The 22,148-nt window shown below is 32.3% G+C and overlaps 1 protein-coding gene across 4 annotated transcripts in view; it reads left to right on the forward strand.

Moving 5' to 3' along the window:
* The window catches only part of LOC140433395 (uncharacterized), a 57,185-nt gene extending 37,612 nt beyond the window's left edge, over positions 1-19,573 (forward strand). The window contains exons 3-4 of one of the 4 annotated variants that reach the window (XR_011949953.1): positions 869-941; positions 19,438-19,573. Coding sequence is in view for 2 of the 4 variants with exons in the window: in XM_072521407.1 (XP_072377508.1) it covers positions 19,438-19,459 (22 nt within the window). In the remaining 2 variants the exon portion in view is untranslated. Of the gene's footprint in view, positions 1-868; positions 942-8,636; positions 8,757-19,437 lie in introns of those variants that run through there. The other 3 variants (XR_011949952.1, XM_072521407.1, XM_072521408.1) reach the window with 3 other exon arrangements.
* The last annotated feature ends 2,575 nt before the right edge of the window (positions 19,574-22,148 follow it).

Raw genomic sequence — 22,148 nt, forward strand, 5'->3', positions numbered from 1 at the left:
AACACAAATCTTTTAAACATCGAAACGAGTGGTTACTCTTCTAAATTCGACATATTACATAAAAGTAAAATTCCACTTATTTTAAACAAATTATATCATCACATAGCAACGAACTGTCCCCTTTGATTGACTCTTTAAACCTAACCTCTGTAACTACACATTGAACTGCTACGTACTAAAAAACTTCACTAATTCCGATGAAAAAAAAACAATAAGGAAAAACCATTACGAATTAGATGAAAATTCGGACCAACACCGAAACCAACTGCCTCTGACAGCGGCTTCACTGAGAGTGACGAAATCATCTTTAAAAATTGATCGCATAAGTTGGAATAAACAAACGATGGTTGAAACGCAAATCATTTATTATAAAACGCAATATCAAACAGTTCGAATAAAACAATAAAAGAAATACCTAGGAAGTACACATCTGTTAAATAATAAACAACTCTAAAATGGTTTATATTAACTCGAGCCGACTTAAGAAGGACTTGAAAATACTTTTTGCGTATTTTAACCTGTAAGATAGGAACTGAGAAACATTAAAAATATTCTTTGATTTTTCAAACATATATATGGGGATTTCAATTTATCACATATACGCGGGGATTCCAATAAATTTACAAATGCTACAAATACTTGGGTAACAATCCGTTAAATATTGTTAAATTAAATTTGGAATGGAACGTTGCCATGTTATTAATTCCTGTTGTAACTTAAACATCCTAGTATATAAGATCAAATAATTTAACTCAAATTTAATATAATTACATGAATAATAAATGTCCTTTTTTAAGGCACCTAATGTATTTTTTTGTGTTTACTTATTATAATATATTTACGTACAATGTTAAATTTCTTTTTTTAGACTATACTGATGGTGGGTGTCCCTGTAAAAAATGATACAAGAAGTATTATAGGACACAATACTATTTATCAAGGTAATTTTAAAACTTTTAAGTATACAGAACTAGGTTAATTAATCATTACATCATTATAAGCCCAGAAATTATAACATAAAAGTGCTTCACAGATATATCAAACAATCTATCTTCAAGTTTTTGGTTTCCTTCTCCTGTGAACCATACACGTGCCTTATCTGGAATTTTAAATATTTACTTTTTTTATAAAATCATTGTTTATGTGCAGTACTTATTAATCTACTTACGGTACATTTCACGGTTACCGGAGCTTTTCCAATCGAAATCTAAAAACTAAAATCTAAAGTAGGAATATGTGTCTAAAATCATGATTGTTTGTTAGATATACATTGCATATTTTAAATTTCTCGCTACCAGGTCGATGGCCCTACATCAATATTTTGTAACGAGTAATTTTGATGCATGACCAATAAACGTATCCCTTCAACAATGTGTTAAATCCATCTCCGAAAGAATAAATTAAAGAAGTTATAGCCACATACTACAGTCTAATATAATAGTCCTATTCCTTTGAGAAAATTGCAATTTAGCGATCCTTTGTACCCTAGTCATCTTGATATATGCTCTTCCATTTTTATCAATCGTTGCTGTATCTATACTTTCCCTAAAGCGGGGCATTCACGTTCCGATATTTAGTCCGACTTGTGGTCCAACCTCCAAAATTGGATTCGATATCGGTACGTAAGTGAACTTGCTAGACTATTGAAAATCTAGTTGTATGAGTCGGAACATTAAAAGGGATGATTCGAAGGATGATGGAGTCGGAAGTCGGATCAAAACTTTCCTCAGTCAGCGGTTGACCTTGGGTACCTGCTGCACGCCTTCCGTTATAAACACTGAAAGAACTTCTGAATTTATTGATATCTACAGAAATAAGTAGTCTCTGTTTATGGGATATTAGTTGTGCTTTATACGCGAACGGCAATGTGCGGAAAACCGCCCAACAACACCTGCTGAATGTGATGTTGAAGTACGGAAACAGTGCCACTCTAGAGTTCTGCGCTAGTTTTAGTAATCATCGTTATCAACAACATTAAGCAAGTTTGTGTCCTAATAGTTCACATGGTCAACGAATAATTTCTTTATCTAATATTTTTTTTCCGTCTTTTCAAATGGTAAGGCTAACAAGAAAAATGCTGCTTCCTTTTTCCTCCTCCTGATTATATTTTGCGTAGACTTTACTTAATACATTTTTTGGCTGAGAGATGTATACCACCGTTAAAATAGACTAGGACTGAAGTTGGAGAACTAGTTTAATAGCTGGTCATAGCGTGAGTGGAGCCGACTATCCAACTGGTATTTCTACTAAGTGGGAGTTCAAATTGGAACGTGAATGTTCCACTTAATTGATTTTTTAATTTTATTTTTTTTTATAAAACTGCAGCAGAAATTATCAAGAAAGGTTGGAGGACCAACGTATACGTAACTTTTTGTCGCTTCTGTAAGTCACTAATGGTGTCTCTTCATAGTTTTAAACAAAAAAGTTGCAAGGAAAAAATAATTGTATGTAATTATAGACCATAGTAAAATGTACCATTATAAAATATACGTCGCAATAATAAATACCATTTTTTGTCACTCTATTCAACAATGGTTTAAATATGCACTTATGGTTCTTCTACCTTTTTAATTATTCAGTATTCCTTGCCGTACATCATTGCTCGGATTTTAGATTTTAGAGAATTTTCCTTTCAGTTTCATTTGAGTCTCTTTGTCACAAAGACTAAACTCCTCCTTTAATTTCAATTAGTTCACCTTAACTCGAATGCATAATCTTCATATATAGTCTATTTGGGGTAAGTAAACAAGCAACCATTCCACTGACTAACTATAAACCAATATTTAGGGTGATGTTTTGGGTGGGTAGCGACAATTGACATCTTCAAAAGTCTAGGACATAGATAGATGTAAATTTCATAGCTAAAAAGTTGGTGACACTAATTACAAAAAAATTATAAATACCGTCAAATTTATGAAGATAATCAAAACATACCAAAATTTAAAAATAATTCAATTTCAAGAAACGATTAAAATTATATTTAACCTAGAACAATGCCGGTATTGCGTACACTTGTACAGCTAGGGTAAAATGAAATCTGTTTTCATCGAGTTAAATATTTTGTGTCAAATTTTAAAGATCGTATATTGGTAATGTTGTAAAAATCTGTCCGCTTGCTGTCTTACTAAAAATACCAAGACGTGTTTTGGATGTAGATACTCTTATTTGTAACTACCATAATACTTTATGTCAAAAAAAACAAAAAAACAATAATGGTCTTTTTAAATCGTTAACGACTATATAGTAACGCATGTGTGATCCTTTAAGAATTATCGAATCAAAATTAGGATCTAAAATAAAATAACTATATCTAAAATAAAATAGACTCAACTGGTATGGACACCTGCAGAGAATGCCTGAAATAGATGGCCAAAAAAGATAGGAAAATGGACTGTGCGTACTAAAACAAAACGAGGTAGACCAAGACGGTCATGGAGAAAAGATGTCGAAGATGCAATGACCGCCAGAGATTTAAAAATTGAAGATCACTTCGACAAAAAACATGAATATTAGGATGCGAGAAAGGCTCGCCTATATATATATATATATATATATATATATATATATATATATATATATATATATATATATATATATATATAATACTGCACCTGTGACCATCTATGTACTTTGAAAATCCTAATAGAAAAAATAGAAAAATTTATAGATTTTGAAAAAGCTTTTGATAGCGTGGAACTGTTGGCAATAATAAAAACATTAGTTAACAACCGGATTGACTCCAGGTACAGAATATTAATACATAATATTTACGAACAAGCTGAAATGACAGTGACGTTGAGTAATGGAAACGAAACAAGACCAGTAAAAATCAACCGAGGCGTAAGACCAGTAGACACAATATCCCCAAAATTATTTACAGCTGCCCTAGAAGATATCTTTAAGTCAAAAGACTGTGAAAATAAGGGAATCCCTATTAACGGAAGATACTTGAACCATCTTCGATAAGCAAATGATGTAGTACTAATAGCCGACACGTGGAATGCACTGAATACGATGATGAGAAGATACAAACAGAATCCCCAAAAAAAAGGACTGAAAATGAATTTCAGCAAAACTAAACTAATGTCAAACAAAGATGAAAAACCCATGATAAACATCCAAGAGACAGAGATAGAACACGTAGATGAATATACATATCTGGGTCAAAATATCAGGGAAAGCAAAGAAAATCAGACTACCGAAATAAGCAGACATTTAAAAATGGGATGGACAGCATTTGGAAGACTCTCATACGTACTTAAAAATAAAAATATAACTTAAAGACTGCGAACCGAAATGTTCAATTCCTGTATCCTACCTGTACGCATATGGAGCTCCAGCCTGGACAATCACTAAAATAAACATGAAGAAGATCAGAAAACCTCAGAGAACTTTAGAACGACAGATGCTGGGTATCTCACTCAAAGACCATAAAACCAATGAAGACATTCATAATGGATCAAAAGTAAAAGATACTGTCGAACAGGTAGCTAAACTGAAATGGAAATGGCTAGACATAACGAAAGTCTTGAGGATGACCGATGGAATAAAGAAATCAAGAATTGTCGGCCATATGAAGCCAAAAGACCACGAGAAACACCGCAAATACGCTGGAGCGACGATATTAAAATTATTATAATAAAGAAGTACACCAGATCTTCATAGATTTCAAACAAGCATATGATTCCATAAATCGCTTAAAACGGTGGAGTGCAATGATCGAGTTAGGCGTACCAAAGAAGCTGACCATGATTGCGCGAATGTGTGTCAACAATTCCTTTGCACAAATTAGAATAGGAGGCAAAACTTCAAAGGCTTTCGGCATAAGCACCGGACTCAGACAGGGAGACCCGCTGTCCCCATTACTATTTAACCTAGCATTGGACTATGCAATGCGAAAAATCTATACCAGAGTCAAACCAGACATAACTGCCAGAGGAGCAAAGATTATTCTCGCATTTGCAGATGATGTAGATGCAGTAGCACAGACAACACTGGAAGTTAAGGATATAGTATCGAACTTTGAAGAAGCAACACTAAGCGTAGGCCTGAAAATAAACGAAGAAAAAACTAAATACATGGTCGTATCAAAAAAGGAACGACAGCGAATAAGACAAAACATTCCCATAAACGATCATAATTTTGAGGTGGTCAAAGAATTCAAATACCTAGGAGCAACAATTACCAGTAAAAACACAGGAGAACGGGAGGTTGAAATACGAATACTGGCGGGGAATAAATCATTCTTTGCCATTCAACATCTAATGAGGTCAAAGCTTCTCTCAAGGCGTGCCAAAATCCAAATGTACAAAACCATAATACGACCAACAGTGACATATGGAAGTGAAACATGGACATTGAGAAAGAAAGAAATCAATAAGCTATTAGTATGGGAACGCAAAATCCTGCGAATTATATATGGTCCTTGCAGGGACAGCGTGACAAATGAATGGAGGAGCAGATACAACAATGAAATAGAGACTCTCTTCGGGAAAGGAAACATCGTAAGATACATAAAAGCCAATAGATTAAGATGGGCAGGCCACGTGGTACGGAGTGATGACGACAGACTGATTAGCAATGTGTTTTGGGAAAGACCAGATGGTAGAAGATCGACAGGAAGGCCTAGAAAAAGGTGGAAAGACGCAGTCAGGGAAGACCTGGAGAAGATGGAAGTAAGGCCATGGGAAATAATAGCACAGGATCGGAATCAATGGAAGGCAATAGTAAACGCGGCAAAAACTCACGAAGAGTTGTAAAAGCCAATGATGATGATGATGACGATATTAAAAGAACTGCAGGACCAATGTGGAAACGTCTTACAAACAACAGAGATAAGTGGAGAGAATAAGGAGAGGCCTATTTTCGACAATCTCAATAGAGAGAAGGGCTTAAAAAATAATAATAAGAATAGTAACAACTATTCGGAAAACGACAACTACCATGATGTAATAGTTACCATATATCAAATCTGTGTAAATAAAGATCATGTAACTTTAGATACAATTGTGTTTTAATTAAAGCAGAGCAAATTTGTTGACATTGGAAAAAACGAGACTATGGCAAATCTAACATGACATGACGTTTCAAATTTAACAAAGAAGGTAAAAGAAAAGCGCGTAATTTTGTTGTAGACAAGAAAATTAAGTTTATCAGAAAACATACCAAATTTAAAGAAGAAGGGGCAACTTTTATATATTTAGACAAAACATGGATATTCTCAAAGGATGCAGCCAAGAAAATATGGCAAGGTCATACTGGTGGGGAACGGAAACGACAAATAATTCTCCACGCAGGAGGAAATGCTGGATTTATAGAAGGTGATTTTTTTTCATTTTCGTACTTCTTACCATCCCAAAATATTACAGAAAAGTCCAACATATTCATGGAATGTAAATAAAAGTAATAGGCTATTGATTATGTTTAAAAAAAATAGTGCTACAAAGAATTACCACGTCTTTAACTGTTCTGAAGCTATTTTCTTGTGGCATTTTAAGGTAATTACTATTTAAATGGGAATAAGTCACAATTAAAGGTTAAAGTACGTTTATTGATATTTCAATTTCCACTTCGGAAATCGGTCTCAAAATACAAATATTAGTTTTAAATTACAAGCTAATGTTTGTATTTTGAGAACGATTTCCGAAGTGGAAATTGAAACGTCAATAAACGTACTTTAACCTTTAATTGTGGCTTATTCCCATTTAAATAGTAATAACGTCTTTAACGTTTAACGGGTTTTATTGTTTCAGATGGTTAAAGAACCCCCGAATATGAAAAACTGCGGAGTGCTACCTTAAAGGAGTGCATTTTTGATAAAGGGATAAATTTGTCCCTATGCACTAGGGTGCATTTGAGTGAATTCTATGCAGTTTTTGTACGCATACATCTATAGAAAAGTTGTTTAAAATTAAATTTTCTATTAAAATGCCGCCTTTTAAAGTCAAAAATATTTTTTTTTGACAAAAATATATTCCAAAAACGAAGCAGAAAAAACAGACACACAACCGATTTTTCTTTTTTGCCCCACAACTTTTTTCTACGGCGGTTAGGTATAGGCCTGGCTTTACAGAAAAAAGTGTATCCTTCCCCCTTTAAAATGACGTTTAGTAAAAGTATTTAGAATTATTTTTTCGCAAACATTGTTCTATAAATTTGTAAAAGAAATTTCTAGGACTAACTTTATGCAAGATACGGTTTTATAATTTTAACGATTTTTGCTTTTGAAGTTTGCCAACTATTTTTTAAATTTCTTACAACTTTTTCCTGTACGTTAGCTATATACATTACTAAATAAAAAAGAAAACTTAGTTTCTATACTTTAAAATAGTCTTGTTAAATGTTAGATATTCTAGGACTAACGGAAATCAAGATATGGTTGGTCAAATTGTGATACTTGCGACGATTTGTATTATAATAACCTAAACGTACGAGGAAATAATACTCCGGTCGCAGTGATCGGAGACGAAAATGCCACAGAATCTCTCAAAGTCACACGAACATGCTCAATTTTACTAAGAATGTCAATTTTGGGACCCCAAAAAGATACAAAAAAGTTTGTCACAAAAAACTATTCAAAAACAGCCCCTCGTAGGTAGGGCAACAGAAAACATATATTTACCAAGAATCTGCCCGCCGCGCGCCATAGAAAAAAATGTTTCAAACAAAAAACATATCTGAGATAAGGATGAACAAAAATGTTAATCAACACTTTTTTAGTATCAACTTGACGGTAAAAATTTAAGAGCTTTTGATCAAAGTGAATTATGGACAAAAATTTAAATGGGTTTTAAGTTGAAGAGTGCAGATTTCGTACGCAATTTTTGCATTTTTTGCCGTTAATAGCAAAAATAATAAAAATAAGATTTGATTTTATTAATCAGTAACTAAAATTATTTCTGTTATTTTTTAAAGCTAATTTAATTTGGGTTGCACAGTTTTAGTTTTTCAAGATAGGGAACATTGCCATAAGTGATTTGTTACTACGTGAAACAATTTTCCAATGGATTTTAACATTATATTTAATTGTATTGAACACATTTGAATTTTATTTATTTCCTTCTACACCTGTTTATTATTAAACAGTAGCCAAAAACAAAAGTATTTCCAAAGTCTATGAATTAAAAACTTATTTTTTTTTTGTTTGTTAAATATATCGAAATTCAATAATATAGAAATTTTATTTAATTTTATAATTGATTTCAAAATAATAATATTAATAAAATAATTAAACCAGTGGTACTAGAAATATCGGTAAGAAAAAACAAAAGAAGAATACCGAGAAAAATTTAGTGGCGGATAATAATGCAAAATGTTTAGGAAAACAGAACGCTAAAGAATTATGCAATTAATCGACAATCGACAACGAAAGCTGGAAAAATATTACGCGATTATGAACGGAAGTAGTCTCTAAAGAGATTATTTCTATCTGGCTATTCTAATGAGTAATAAAAAGATATTCTGAAAATAGAAACAAAGAATTTTGGAAACATAGTTAAAATTCTGTTACAGTATCAGTTACGTATTTTGTTTTATTGTACTTATACAGTAAATAGTATTTATCTTACATATTTTCTGAAAAGATTAAGATTCTCAAAAGAATTTTAATACGCACTAATACAACTTTATCTTTTTAGGAGTAAAATTTAAACTTGAAGACTGATGAAAAATAAAATATTGTTTAGTTTTTAAGAAAATATAATTTTATAATTATAACTTTTGTTAAAAAATGTTAAATAAAATGGTTAACCTAAAAAGGCATATTTTATTTATGAACAAATATGTTTTTTTCTTTATTAACCTCATCAACTACTTGGAGTTATTAGCGGGAGGACATAATATACAATTAATTAAATTACAAACAGTCAGGATTTGTAGAGTTGTACATTACAATTAAGTGGGTAGGTTTGTAGTACAATATTTAAGTTAAGATTAATTTCACAATATGGTGTTATTAGTAACTAAAGTAAAACCTGTTTATATATTAATATAAGTAAATTAAACTTATTTACAATTTGTTTAAAATATTAATATGCTTTAGATAATTAAAGAGGTTTTTCGGATTACAATTATCTCCTAAAACATCCTTGATATTTCGAGGTATTGAATGTTTGTTTCTTTCATTAATAAATTTGGGACAATCTACCAAAATATGTGGTATGGATATATCATAGTTACAAAGATCACATATAGGGCGATTTGATTTGACGATAATATAACCATGAGTTAGTTTGCTGTGTCCTATACGCAATCGAGTCATTTTAACGAATACCCGGCGGTCAATGTTTATTTCACACCATGAATGTGTTGTAGGCTTAATAGTGTTTAGAAATGATTTTGTTTGTTGCCATTTATTCCCGCAGTTCCTTAGCACTTTCTTTTTTACAAGTGATTTAAAAACCGGCACAGACACTGTATTCACTGTTATTGATGATGCATTTTGTATTGCTTCACGAGCGTAATGATCCGCTTGTTCATTGCCTTCCAAACCAGTGTGTGATGGAACTCAGATGAAACGAATTTGCTGTTTTGCCTGGTTTATAAGGTGTAATTGATGTTGTATTAGATGAACGATAGGATTACTGGTATAGAGCTATTTTATTGAATGTAATGCACTAAGAGAGTCAGTAATTAACAGGGTTTTGGAAATGTTGTGGTTGTTTATATAAATTAATGCTTGTAGAATCGAATACAGTTCTCCAGAGAGAATACTGCTAATAGGTGATAGTTTGAATTGCAATGTGGTATTTGGAGTGATGATTGCTGATCCTACACCATTAATGGATTTGGATGCATCTGTATAGACGTGATAATGATCAGAAAAACAGGACAGTTTGTTAAATGATTTTTGATTTATTAATTTGTGAGGAGTTTTAAATTTGTTGTATTTGGTAAGGGTTAGATCGCATTGTAAAGAGGGTATTGTCCATGGTGAAAATTCAGCCGTAGTCGACTTATCAAAGAAGTATGGAAATTGAATGCTATAAGAGGATAACAACCTTCGAATTCTCTTGTAGAATGGAGGATCTGTTCGAGTTTTATTAATATAGATATCTTTAAAACGGTCCCCAATTGTGTTATGAAGAGCGGGATGTGACTTTATCGATTGAATATTTGAAGCATAAGCTAACGATAAATACATTATCCTGAATTTCAAAGGTGGTTCACCAGTTAAACATTGTAGACTTTCAATTGGGCTGGTACAAAAAGCTCCTGTGGCTATTCTTAATCCTGTATTCTGTATAGTTTCGAGCTGAGCAAGTAATGTTTTCTTGACAGAAGCGTAAACTATTGATCCGTAATCAATCTTTGATCATATAAATGATTTGTAAATATTAATAAGGCTTTTAAAATCTTTCTTTCTTTCTTTCTTTCTCCCCTTCCTTTCACCCTAACAGGGTGTCGGATTTGGGCTAGCTATTTTAATTTCCATTTACCCACCTCTTCCATTCTTTGCTGTTTCCTGCCATTATTTTCAATTCCTCGAGTGATTTTTGTTTAAGTTTTCCCGCCTCTACTACTTTCTGTATCCATTTTTTTCTTAGTCTGCCTCTTTTTCTTTTTCAAATGTTTTTTGCTTCATACATTTTTCTTGTTATTCTATTGGATTGCATCCTCATCAGATGCCCATACCAGTTCATTTGCCTCTTTGCTATTTTGTTCATTATCGGTTCCTGGTTGGCCATTCTCCTAATAGTCTCGTTGCTTAATCTATCCCATTTTGTCTTTCCAACTATCCTTCTTAGATGTCTTATCTCCATTACGTTTATCCTGCTCTTATGTTTTTCCAGAATTGTCCAGTTTTCACTTGCATAGAGCACAGTCGGTATCACTATCACGGTGTTATATATTTTTATTCTTGTTTCTCGTGCAAGTTCTCTTTTTCCCATTATTGGGGCTAACGCATAATATAACTTGTTTGATTTCTTTGCTCTATTTGTTATTTCCCAGTCTATTTTTTTATCATTAGTTATTATACTTCCCAGGTATTCGTAAGTTGCTACTATTTCCAATTCTGAGTTTTTACATTTTATCTTTATTTGATTATCTTCCTTATCTCCTTTGCCGCTGATTATCATTATCTTACTTTTTTCCTCGTTTATCTCCATTTTAAGTTCTTCTATTTGTTCTACCCATATATCCATTAGTTTCTGCATTTTATTCTCGGAATCTGCTATTAGTACTATGTCGTCTGTATACATTAAGGACTCTATTGTTACCGGTTGTAATCTGCGGTAACCTATTATTGTCTGTAGTTGATTAGTTCTGACTCTAGTGTTTCTTATCAATTCGTTCATTACTATTATGAATAGCAAAGGGCTGAGACTATCTCCTTGTTTAATACCTCTCTTCCAATTAAATGCTTCCGATCTTTCCCCTGTTATTTGTACCCTTCCTTTTACCTCTTTGTAAGTACTTTCTATAATTTTATCAATGCATTAGTTACGTTAATTTTCCTTAAGCATTTCCCTATAATATGTCTTTCTATCGTGTCAAATGCTGCTCTTATGTCTATGAATGCTAATACTAGATTTTTCCTTCATTGATTATATTGTCTTCCTTTATTACTTCGGTATCAAATTTTTTCTCATAATATTCTTTCCATACCCTAGCTATTTGTTCTGGGCTTATTTGTATTTGGTTTGAAGTATCTCTTACTGCGTTTATTTCCTTTCGTTTTCCCTGCCTTATGTGTCGTATTGTCATCCAAAAGTTTCTATTATTTGTTATATATTCTTCCTGAAGTTCTTCTCCAAATTCTTTCCATGTTTTTGTTTTTGCTTGTGTGACTTTCTTTTTTGCCAATCGTCTCTGCCTATAGTATTTTTCTTTATCTTCTTCTAATCCCGTTTCGAGGTATTTTTTCCATGCTATTTTCTTATTTTTTATTTCTGTCTTCACTTCTTTATTCCACCACCTTGTCCTTTTTAACTGTTTATTATATTTTTTGATTCCACACACTTCAGTTGCTATTGTCTTTAATACTTCACTGTATGTATTCCATCTTTCTTTCATTGTCCATGTTTCTTTTTAGCGCTCTATTTGTCACATTTTTTTTTTAGTTTCCTCCGTGTAAAACTCTCGCACACTTTGTATCTTTAGTTTGTTTACATTTACTTTCTTGTACTCTTTTCTTTCCACTTCCTCCATTTTTTCATCCTCCAGTTTTGCAGTGACCATCCTGTGTTGTGTAGACAGTTCGGGTTCCTTTTCCGTTAAGATGTTTTTTATATTTTGTTCTAGGTTTCTCGTATACACTATATAGTCGATTAAGCTTTTCGCATTTCTCTCTTCAGCCACAAATATATATTTGTCGTTAATGGTTTGTTCACTGAATGTGTTTCCTATTATCAGGTCATTGGTTTGGCAGAATTCCAGCATTCTAATTCCATTTCTATTTAATGTTTCTTCCCCATATTGTCCAATGCATCCTAATCCCCTGTTAATATCCTTACCTACTCTTGAATTCCAATCGCCTAAGATTACTATTTTTTCTCTTGTCTCTCTTAATTTGTCTAATGCGTTTTGGAGTTCGTTGTAGAATTCTATCATTATCTCTTCTTCATTACCTTCTGTTGGTCCGTATATTTGTATTATTCCTATCTTGTCTTTTAGTTCTATTTGGGCTGTGATTATTCTAGATGATACTGCTTCGTAGTTTGTTATTCTTGATTCTATTCTTTTATTAACTATTATACCAACTCTTTCTTTTGCTCTGTGACCCTGTGGTACTCCGGAATAATATAGACTATATTTCTCATTGATATTGATGTGTGCTTTCCCTATCTTTTTTGTCTCGCTTATTCCCATTATTTGTACGTTCATTTTTTCCATTTCTTCCAGCTTCTATTTCCTTGCCGCTCAGAGATGTCACATTCCATATCGCTATTCCTATATGATTTGTCTTGTTAAGATGTATTTCCTTATTACTGTATTCTGCTTCTCCATTATTGGTGTTAATGTTGATTTCATGCTCGCTGGTTTTTGTATTAACATTATATCCGTTATTTATTTTATTACCGTTTTTATTTCTAATGTTAATATTTAATTTTTCCCTACCTTCATTACTTATGCTATGCCCATTTTTGATATTCCCCCTAACTATAATATTATCACTACTGTCAGTATGCCTAATACCCATATTCCTATCACAAGTCATATTTCTAATGGTATACTTATCATTTACATTTCTAATCCTATTCCTATTACTACTTAAAACTAAACATTTATCATCATTGTCCGGTTTATTTTGTAATTCTTCTTTCTCTATTCGTTGCTTGACCTCTCCTTGGTTCTTTTTATGTTGCTCTGGTAGTTTTTTGAACTCTCTATTTCCACTACTTTTTCTTCTTTATAGCACCATCTCCATTCCTTGCTATCTACTGTGATTTTATTGTATCCTATTTTGACCATTTTTCCATTTTCCCTCATTTCTCTTGCTTTATCTCTTAAAGCTTTCTATTTTTTGTGCTCTTTTAATATTAGTTTTGACTTCAAGATGATTTTCTAACATAGTAGTCATTCCTTCTTTCAATGTTCTTGGGTCTTCAGAGTCTATTATTTCTCCACTAATGATTATATTCTTCTTTCTTTTTTTTTTGTCTAATCTTTCCAATGAGTGTTTTAGATCATTTAATTCTTCCGTTATCTTTTTGTTATCGGTTTTGGTTAGTTCGTTTTCTCTTTTCAGTTCTTCTTTCTCTTTTGTCCATTCTTACTTCACCCTTTCTATTTCCAGCTTTATGATTTTTATTTCTTCATTATTTAGTTTTATCTCTTCTTTAACTTCATTTATATATCTTCTGATCTCCTTATTTTCTTCCTTCATTTCTGTTTTCAGCTCTTTTATCTCCGTTTTAATCTCCTTACTTATTTCTTCTAGTAGTTTCTTTAGTTCTTCCATTTCGCGATTTTTTATGTTATCCTTTGGAGGTGTTCTTAAGGTAGCTTTGCTTCTTTTGAAGGCTTCCTCCTCGTCGGATGAGTTATCGTGTTCTGGTTTATTTCTTTTGCTGTTTATTCGATTTTGTTACCTTCTATATTAATATATATTTTCTATATTAATATACACCAATATAGTATTTTCCTATATTAATTAAACTTTTTTAATACAATAACAATTAATATTTATTATTTTAATTTAATTTAATTCTAATCTTAACTTTAAACTAATTTTGTTCTGAAGCTATTTTCTTGTGGCATTTTATTTACATCTAATTTACTAATGTTTGTATTTTGAGAACGATTTCCGAAGTGGAAATTGAAACGTCAATAAATGTATTTTAACCTTTAATTGTGGCTTATTCCCATTTAAATATTAATTAATTTAAACTAATTTATTCTAAGGCCGGATCTGGATTTTTATAATAAACTTATGAGGCTTTTATTTTAATATTTAATTTTTGTCGGCACTAATTACTTTCTTATCTGCCAAGAAACCAAAAAACGCGTAGGAATGCCTAAGCGGGTCGACCCCTCGGACTCAAAACATTCGCCAAAACCAGTTTTTTTTAATATTTCTCGCAATTATTTATTTACTCAAAACTTGTTAAAATTATTTAAAATGGTTATATCTTACTTGTCTGATGGTATTTCTTTTATTCACTACTATCACCTGTATGCACTTAACTTTTAACTCTTTGAACTTTGTTGAATTTTTTAACTTGTAATTCCCCAATTATTTGAAGTTTATTACGGAGCGAAAATCAACGAAACTACTGTGTCACTTGCGCTTTTAAAATCTAAACCCCAATTGTTGTTACACAGAGTTCGCAATAAATTCAGACCAGTTTGGCAAGTTTTCTTGACGTACATAATGTGCATTTTCCAAGAGAGTTTGTTATCAAAAAACATACCTAAACATTTTATATGATCAACATATTCTAAGCTGTTTCCATATATCTGCAGATTTGGCTTTGTAGAATGTCGATTTTTTGAGAACAATGTACATTTTGTTTTGGTAGTAGAAAATTGTACTCCCACAGCTTTTGACCAATTTTCAAGATGATTTATTGTACATTGTAGATTTTTTTGTATCGTGCAAATATTTTTTCCTTTTGCATATAATACTAAATCATCAGCATATAATCTTTGCTTGAACAAGTTTTGGTAAATTATCTAATATTTCATTTATTGAAATCAAAAAAAGTGTTGAACTGATAGCAGATCCTTGTGTAGATTTAGTTCTTCTATTGTAAATGGTTTGTTGAGGGGGTTATCTTCCACGCCAATAAAATCAACTAAATGTTGTTCTGTAGGTATCTTAATGTTTAAAAAGTCTTTGGAATAGTTGTTGTTACTAGTGTTAATTTCGAATTGCTTAGCAAATAACTCTGCTATTTCAATGTCGGATGATAATATTTCCTTGTATCCATAAAAGAACGGAATTTTTTCATAACTATTCCATCCAGATATTTTTCTAACCTTTTCCCATACAGTACCTATAGGCATAGAATTAATAATACTAGACAGACATTCTTGTCAAGATTTTCTTCTACTTGTTTTTGTAACATATCTGGCTTGGGCTCGTAATCTCTTATATTCGATGATGTTTTCTACAGTTTTGCAACGCTTCATTTTGTTAAAAGAATTTTTATATTGTTTCATAACTCGGTCACAATTTGCATTTCACCATGGAAGAGAAGTTCTTTTCAAAATGTTTGTTTTTCCTACATAAATGTTAGCAGCGGTATATAATAGTGATGTAAATGAACTTAATATTTCATCGATAGATTGATCTTTTGTGGTTTCTTCTAATGTTCGGTAATTGCATTGGATATAGGTTTTAAATGAAAACCAATCTGCTTTTTTCAAGTTCCATTTTGGAATCGGGGATTTACTGATCTTGTTGTCATTAATTGTCATAGAAATTTTAATGGGATAATGATCGCTACCATACAAAAACGGTATTACATCCCATGAAAGCTTTGGTGATAATGCAGGATCGCAAATTGATAAATCAATGGCTAATGAGGAACCCATGTGAATATTGTATCGGGTTGGTTGACCGTCGTTTAGCAGGTTTAACTTTTTAGAAATTATAAGTTTTCCAAGATTTTTCCTTTAGAGTTTGTTCCTAGAGATCCCCACATTGGATTATGGCTATTGAAATCGGGCTACTGCTGGTTTGCAAGCTTCACCACTTTCCTCGTCAATTTCGTCATATTCATGGAGGGTTGACAAAAGAAGGACATTCTTATTTTTTTTTTGGGACGTACGAAACTAATAAACATTCACGACCAAAAGCAAATAAACTGCTACGAATTGGCCTTTCTTTAGTTGCAACAAATATTTCAGGAATTTCACGTTTTATTTTTTTTAATTGTCCCAACTAAAGTTATTTTCTTCTTTTTTAATTCTTTGGCCAAAGGAACTGACGTGAACCAGTAATCACAGGTTAAATTTCGTCCTGAATTCATAATGGGTTTACACAATCATTTCACCACACTGGCTGGACTGTTGTCAATACAAAATGGACCATCAGGCTGCTTTTCTGCGTAAATCTCCATTTTCACAGTATAAAATACACGACTCTCAGCCAAGGAAAATATTTTTTTCCCGTATTTGTTTGGTTTACTCGGGATGTATTGCCTGAAGCTGCACCTTCCACGGAAACCCTTCAGCATTTCGTCAATAGTACAGATCTTACCAGGCGTGTAGCAGGCTTGGCATCTTTCTATAAATTTCTCAAATATATTTCTTATTGGAGCTAGCTTATCAATTAATTTGCGTTCAGCTCTTGTGTGAATATTATCAAAACGTAGTGCTCAAAGAAACAAAAAGAAACTTTTCAGGGGCATTTTGCCTGAAAAACTCCTGCCATGTACAACAATCCAAACACTGCTTTTATTTCGTCACAGTCAGTATCTAAAACATCTCGTTCGCGTGTATAGTTGTCTCTAATTTTCTCTAGGTACAAATTTGTGCACGTCACAATTTTTTCATTGATATCATCGGTTATGAGCAGGTTCCAACTTTCATATGGAGTTTTAGCATCCTTTGCCGCATGTTTAACTCCCGGTAGTTTGCTAATAATATTGGGCTCTCGAATACGGCTAGTTTTTCGCTCACAGTGAACTTTCCAAATGGTTTTTTTGTCTCTGCCGATATATTTGGGATTATCTTCAGACCAAAACGTTAAAATAGTATTTGTCGTATCATCGGCCGAAAACTCTGAGTCTATCTCATAATTAGAACTGACTTCTACTGAATCTATGTCGCTTTCTTCATCGTCCAAATTTTGCTCTTGCGTTTGTTCAAGTAACAAATCCTCTTGCTCCAATTCTTCATATATTTTTAACAGTCTGGCCTCTTCTTTAGGATCCATTATACAATAATATTTTAAAGTTAAAACACAAAGTCCATAAAAAAAACCCAACAAAAATTGGATATCAATACTTGGTAATCAATACTTGGAATAGACTGACGGTTGCTCGATCACAATTCTGCGTAAAACATTCTATACACAATATAGTAGTAGGAAGGATTACATGAGCGCAGTTGCCAATGTGAGTAAAATTGTGAAAAATGTTAAGAAAAAAGTAAAATGGTGAGCGTCGCGCTCACCATGCGACCAACGCAGGGTTAATTCTTTAAGAGTTTTTTAATTTAAGCAAATTGGTGGAGAGTAGTGAATTGATGTAAAGACCGCTACTTCGTGAAGATTCCAATGACTCCGACTCATGATCCTTCTTTTGTGACACTTGCGTTTAATAACGTTTAACCATCGAAAAAATAATACAACGCCAGTATAAAAACTTCGTTTCGATAAATCAGGAACACATGACTAAAGACACATCAGAAAATGACTAGTACACGGAATCAGACACAAAGGTGAATACAATAGTACATAGCAAAAAGATTTCTAAAAAGCGTGCATAATTGTCATTAAGATGAAATACGTCATATTAGGGCAGTAAATGCGAGAAATACCTACGCCATTTTAAAGCAGTAAATGCGAGAACATGTAGCTAAGAATAAAAATAAAATTGTGTAAATACTAATTTTAAACGAGACTGCACTAGTCAGTGAAATTTAAATTATTTAGCCTCTCAATCATCAACATACACTGACAGAATTTACATAATATAAACAAAAGAAGAGTTCTACGAAGAGGTCGAAGATCTATAAGATAGCTCCCCGGGAAATAATTTGAAGAGCGTATCAGTAGACATGAATGCGCAAATAGGCAAAGTAGAACTTTCCTTAGAAACCATTGGGACACACTCTACTCATTCTGCCAGTAGAAAATGATCATGCGGTCCACTTTTTTTCCACATCTTATTATACACAAAGCTACATATATTATGTCTGGAGCAACAATCTCCTACAAAATTAATCATGTCTTGATACCTTGATAGAAAAACAACCGCAACAAGCAGACAAGAGTCGAAGATAAGCACATTGCGGGTCTGACCATCTATTAGTATAAGCTAAAATAAAGATGTAAAAAAAAACATAAAAAACAAAATGAGAATAGGTTAAAGAAGATGCGAAGAGACTATATAGAAAAAAATGAAGCACACGAAAAAAAAATGAAAAGAAGATCCAGACAAAGAACAATCCATCAAGAAGTAAGACAGAGGGAAAACAAAATATGCCGGACAGAAAAAAATACAACAACGGTAGTAAACAGAAAATGGGAGGGAATTTTCAAAACAACTATATAGGCAAGGTGTTTAAATGTCTACACAATGTAAGAGAAGGATACAGACTTTATAAGAACAAAATCTATACACATATGCAGAAGAGCATATAATCAGCTACCCAAAAGACGAGCATAGGTAACATATCGGGGGAGTCACCGTAAAGATAGAACCCCCGACGATAGAAAAGTTCAAATCAGCAATACGAAAACATAACAAGGTTCTAGGTATTTACAACGTCCCCTCTGAAATATATAAATTAGCTGACAAATACCTAGCTAGACAAATGCATGTGCTTATACACAAGTTTTACAATGATAAAAATATTCCTATCGAATGGAAAACCGGGTTTATATGCCAGATCTTTTAAAATAGGGATGAACTGAAATCAGAAAAATATCACGCCGTAAATCTAGCTAATTAAGTACGGACTTAGTAGATATGTCTATGTTATAATATAATATAGTTACAATATATTATAATATTATTAAAAGTGTAATTTTTTTATTTCTTACCAAAACTTGTCCATTTTAATTACTTATATTTTGTTGTCTTTTCTCATTTAAATATACATAAATAAAAATTGCTTCATTCATACAACCTTAAATAAATATGCTTTGACGAAACCCACACCACCCCCTACTGACATAGTTGTAAAATAACAGTTGCATCTAGATTTCTATCTATACATTTCTACTATTCACAGATAGATGGCGCCAAAACTAATTTTAAAACTAATATAAAATTAATTTTTTTACACTTTAGAACATAAAACACATATTTTTTATTTCAGATACTTGGATCGCGTTATGTAATAACGGATTAGGCGCCAAAAATTCAAAATCGAGATAATAGTGCCATGTAGCAGATATGGTGCAAATCTAAATATAACAATATGTTTTTTGTAAAAAAGTATAAAATAAAGCGGCTGCGGTTTTTGTTTCTCCGTTCAAAAGTAATTAAAATATTTCAAAACTTTTTTGGGTAATGATTTGATGACAATATAATTTTTTTACTATATTGTAAATGTATTTATTTTAAGTTTTAACCTTTGATCTGGCACATAATTGGTTTTGGCGTAGAAAATGAGAAAATGAAAAATAATTTAAATCACAGCATCTACAAAATTAAGGCACAATATAGTAAAGAAACAATCCAATAAAAAATTTATTAGGTAAATGGTACCTATTTGAGAACTGGTAATAGATTTACAAATTGCAAAACTTTTATTTTATAATCTCTAACTTAAATCTACAAAATGCGAGTAAAATGAACAATATGTACTTTTTGGTGGTTAAAACAAACAAAATCCTTTAAATAACAGAATAAGCAAGTTTATCATATTACTACTATATACTTTCATAGATATGTACAGTGTCACTGTTTGCGACTAAGTCTGGAACAGTGTCGTTTGTAATTAGGCTATTCCAAAATTCTAATCTATTTTTATGCATCAAAGGTACCAGAACTTTTATTATATCTTCTTTTTTCGATGTCGATACAGCACGTTCCGATAAAACTTCAGGTTTATTTGCATAACTGAATTTCTTTTGTAAAAAATCCACTGAGTTGTATTGTAGTTGATCAAAATCATTTTTATATTCAAGGCATTTTGACCCCTGCTTGAACCTTACTTTAACTATATTAGTTAACAGAAAACCATAAAAGTCTTCACATTTTCTATTTTTTCGAACTTGTCTCTTTTTTTTCTCCCACTTATGAAAGACAGTTACATCCAGAACTACAACTCCTCTTCTAGAGTAGCTTACTGCGGCCTTTAAGTCGTTATAATCACGAATCTTTGCGATTTTTCTTTCAATGTTGCCATGCAGTCATATAAGTTTGTCCCTTTGTAAGATAACGTAAAGTTATTTGTTCTGGTCCTGTTTCATAATTTATTAAATAAATTAGGGAAGTGTACAAGATCCAATTTTTGTTTTGTCCTGTACAATTATCAGTCCAAATAATAAATTCGTTTACATCTCGTTCTTCCTCAATAACTCTAACAATAGCATCCACAATATTGTGACCGTCACGTCCCCCTACACCCCCGTGCCACATAGACCAATAACTTTTGCATAAAGACTTCGGTTTTATAGGACAAAATGTCAAATTAAATGCTACAAGACGACTTAAAAAGTGGCTGTCTTTTACGGCTGGCATATTAGGAAGTAAACTACCTTTTTGCAAATCCATTGAGTATATTCTTACGTTTGGATTATCGACACTAAGACTATCCTGATGCTATTTTGCTGTTGCTTTCAAAGCCTTAGTTTTGTGAAGATTCCATTCGTCTTTATTTGCAAAAACTGGCTGACTATCATCTTCTGTTTTTGACATTTTGTATGTTTCACAGTCTACACAGACATCTGATTTTAGCATACACAAGGAAATATGCATTGATTTTAACGTTTGTCGGTACAGTTCAAATTTACAGTAATTAGGATGTTCACCCTTAAAATCTTCAAACATAGATTTTATTGTTAGTTCTCTAGGTAAATACTTGGTGCATTGTGTCGTCGGTAGTGACTGACACAAGGCTTGTATTTATTTATATGATCTATAATGATAGCTTGTTCACGCTTTCTTGCGTAATTACCAGTAGTGCCTCTATTTTCCTTTACAGCAGATAACATAGGGTCTTTTTTCATGCTGACACACAATTCCGTAATCACAAAATCAGTAGAATATCCTAATGTATTTAACAAAAACTTACGGCAAACAGAGATACTCTTATTGTCTTTGGACAAAAAAAACTTACGGCTTTCGCCTTTTACAAAAATGATTTTGATTGCTGCTGCAGTTCTTCTTTTTACAGGTACTATCTAAACACATTTTGCCAACCATTTACGTCGCAAAAAATACTGTAGGGACCAATATCCGTCTTATATTCTAAAGCGTTTTTCGTTAATTAACGCGGAACTACATGCTTTTTTACACATTTTCGAACACGGTGGTTTCATAGGATGTGCTCCTTTATCACATACAACTTTTTTTTGATTAGATAAACGCTTGTATTTTACCTCTTGCTAAAGTCGTCTTTTAATCGGAGTAGGAAAACTGTCTACAATAACAGTAGTGGTAGCAGCTGCTGAAGCCCTTGTAATATTATCCAGTGGATTTTCTTCTGTTGTAGCAACTACTTCTTCAAAATCAGAATTGCTTGAACTGTTCGTGCTAGTGACACTTTGTTTATTAAGGTGAACATCACTTATTGTAAAATCAGGATCAAAATACTATCGTCACTAAAATTGGTTAGGCTAACGGAATCTTCAGTCATCTCATTATCACTGCCCACTACATCTTTAGCGCTAAAAAAAAAGTTGTGTAAAAACTACAACCCTATTACTACTAAAAACACTTCAAATTTTATCGCTTTACTACAGACTTCCACTGTGGCTTACTGTAAAAAATGTTTAGTTTTAAATTAGCAAACGTAAGGAACTACCTACGTGACGGAGTTATAACCACAGCCAACAAATTGTCACAGAAATAAACGAAGTT

This window comes from Diabrotica undecimpunctata, chromosome 2 (assembly GCF_040954645.1).
Source record: "Diabrotica undecimpunctata isolate CICGRU chromosome 2, icDiaUnde3, whole genome shotgun sequence".
In the NCBI taxonomy this organism is placed as follows: domain Eukaryota; kingdom Metazoa; phylum Arthropoda; class Insecta; order Coleoptera; family Chrysomelidae; genus Diabrotica; species Diabrotica undecimpunctata.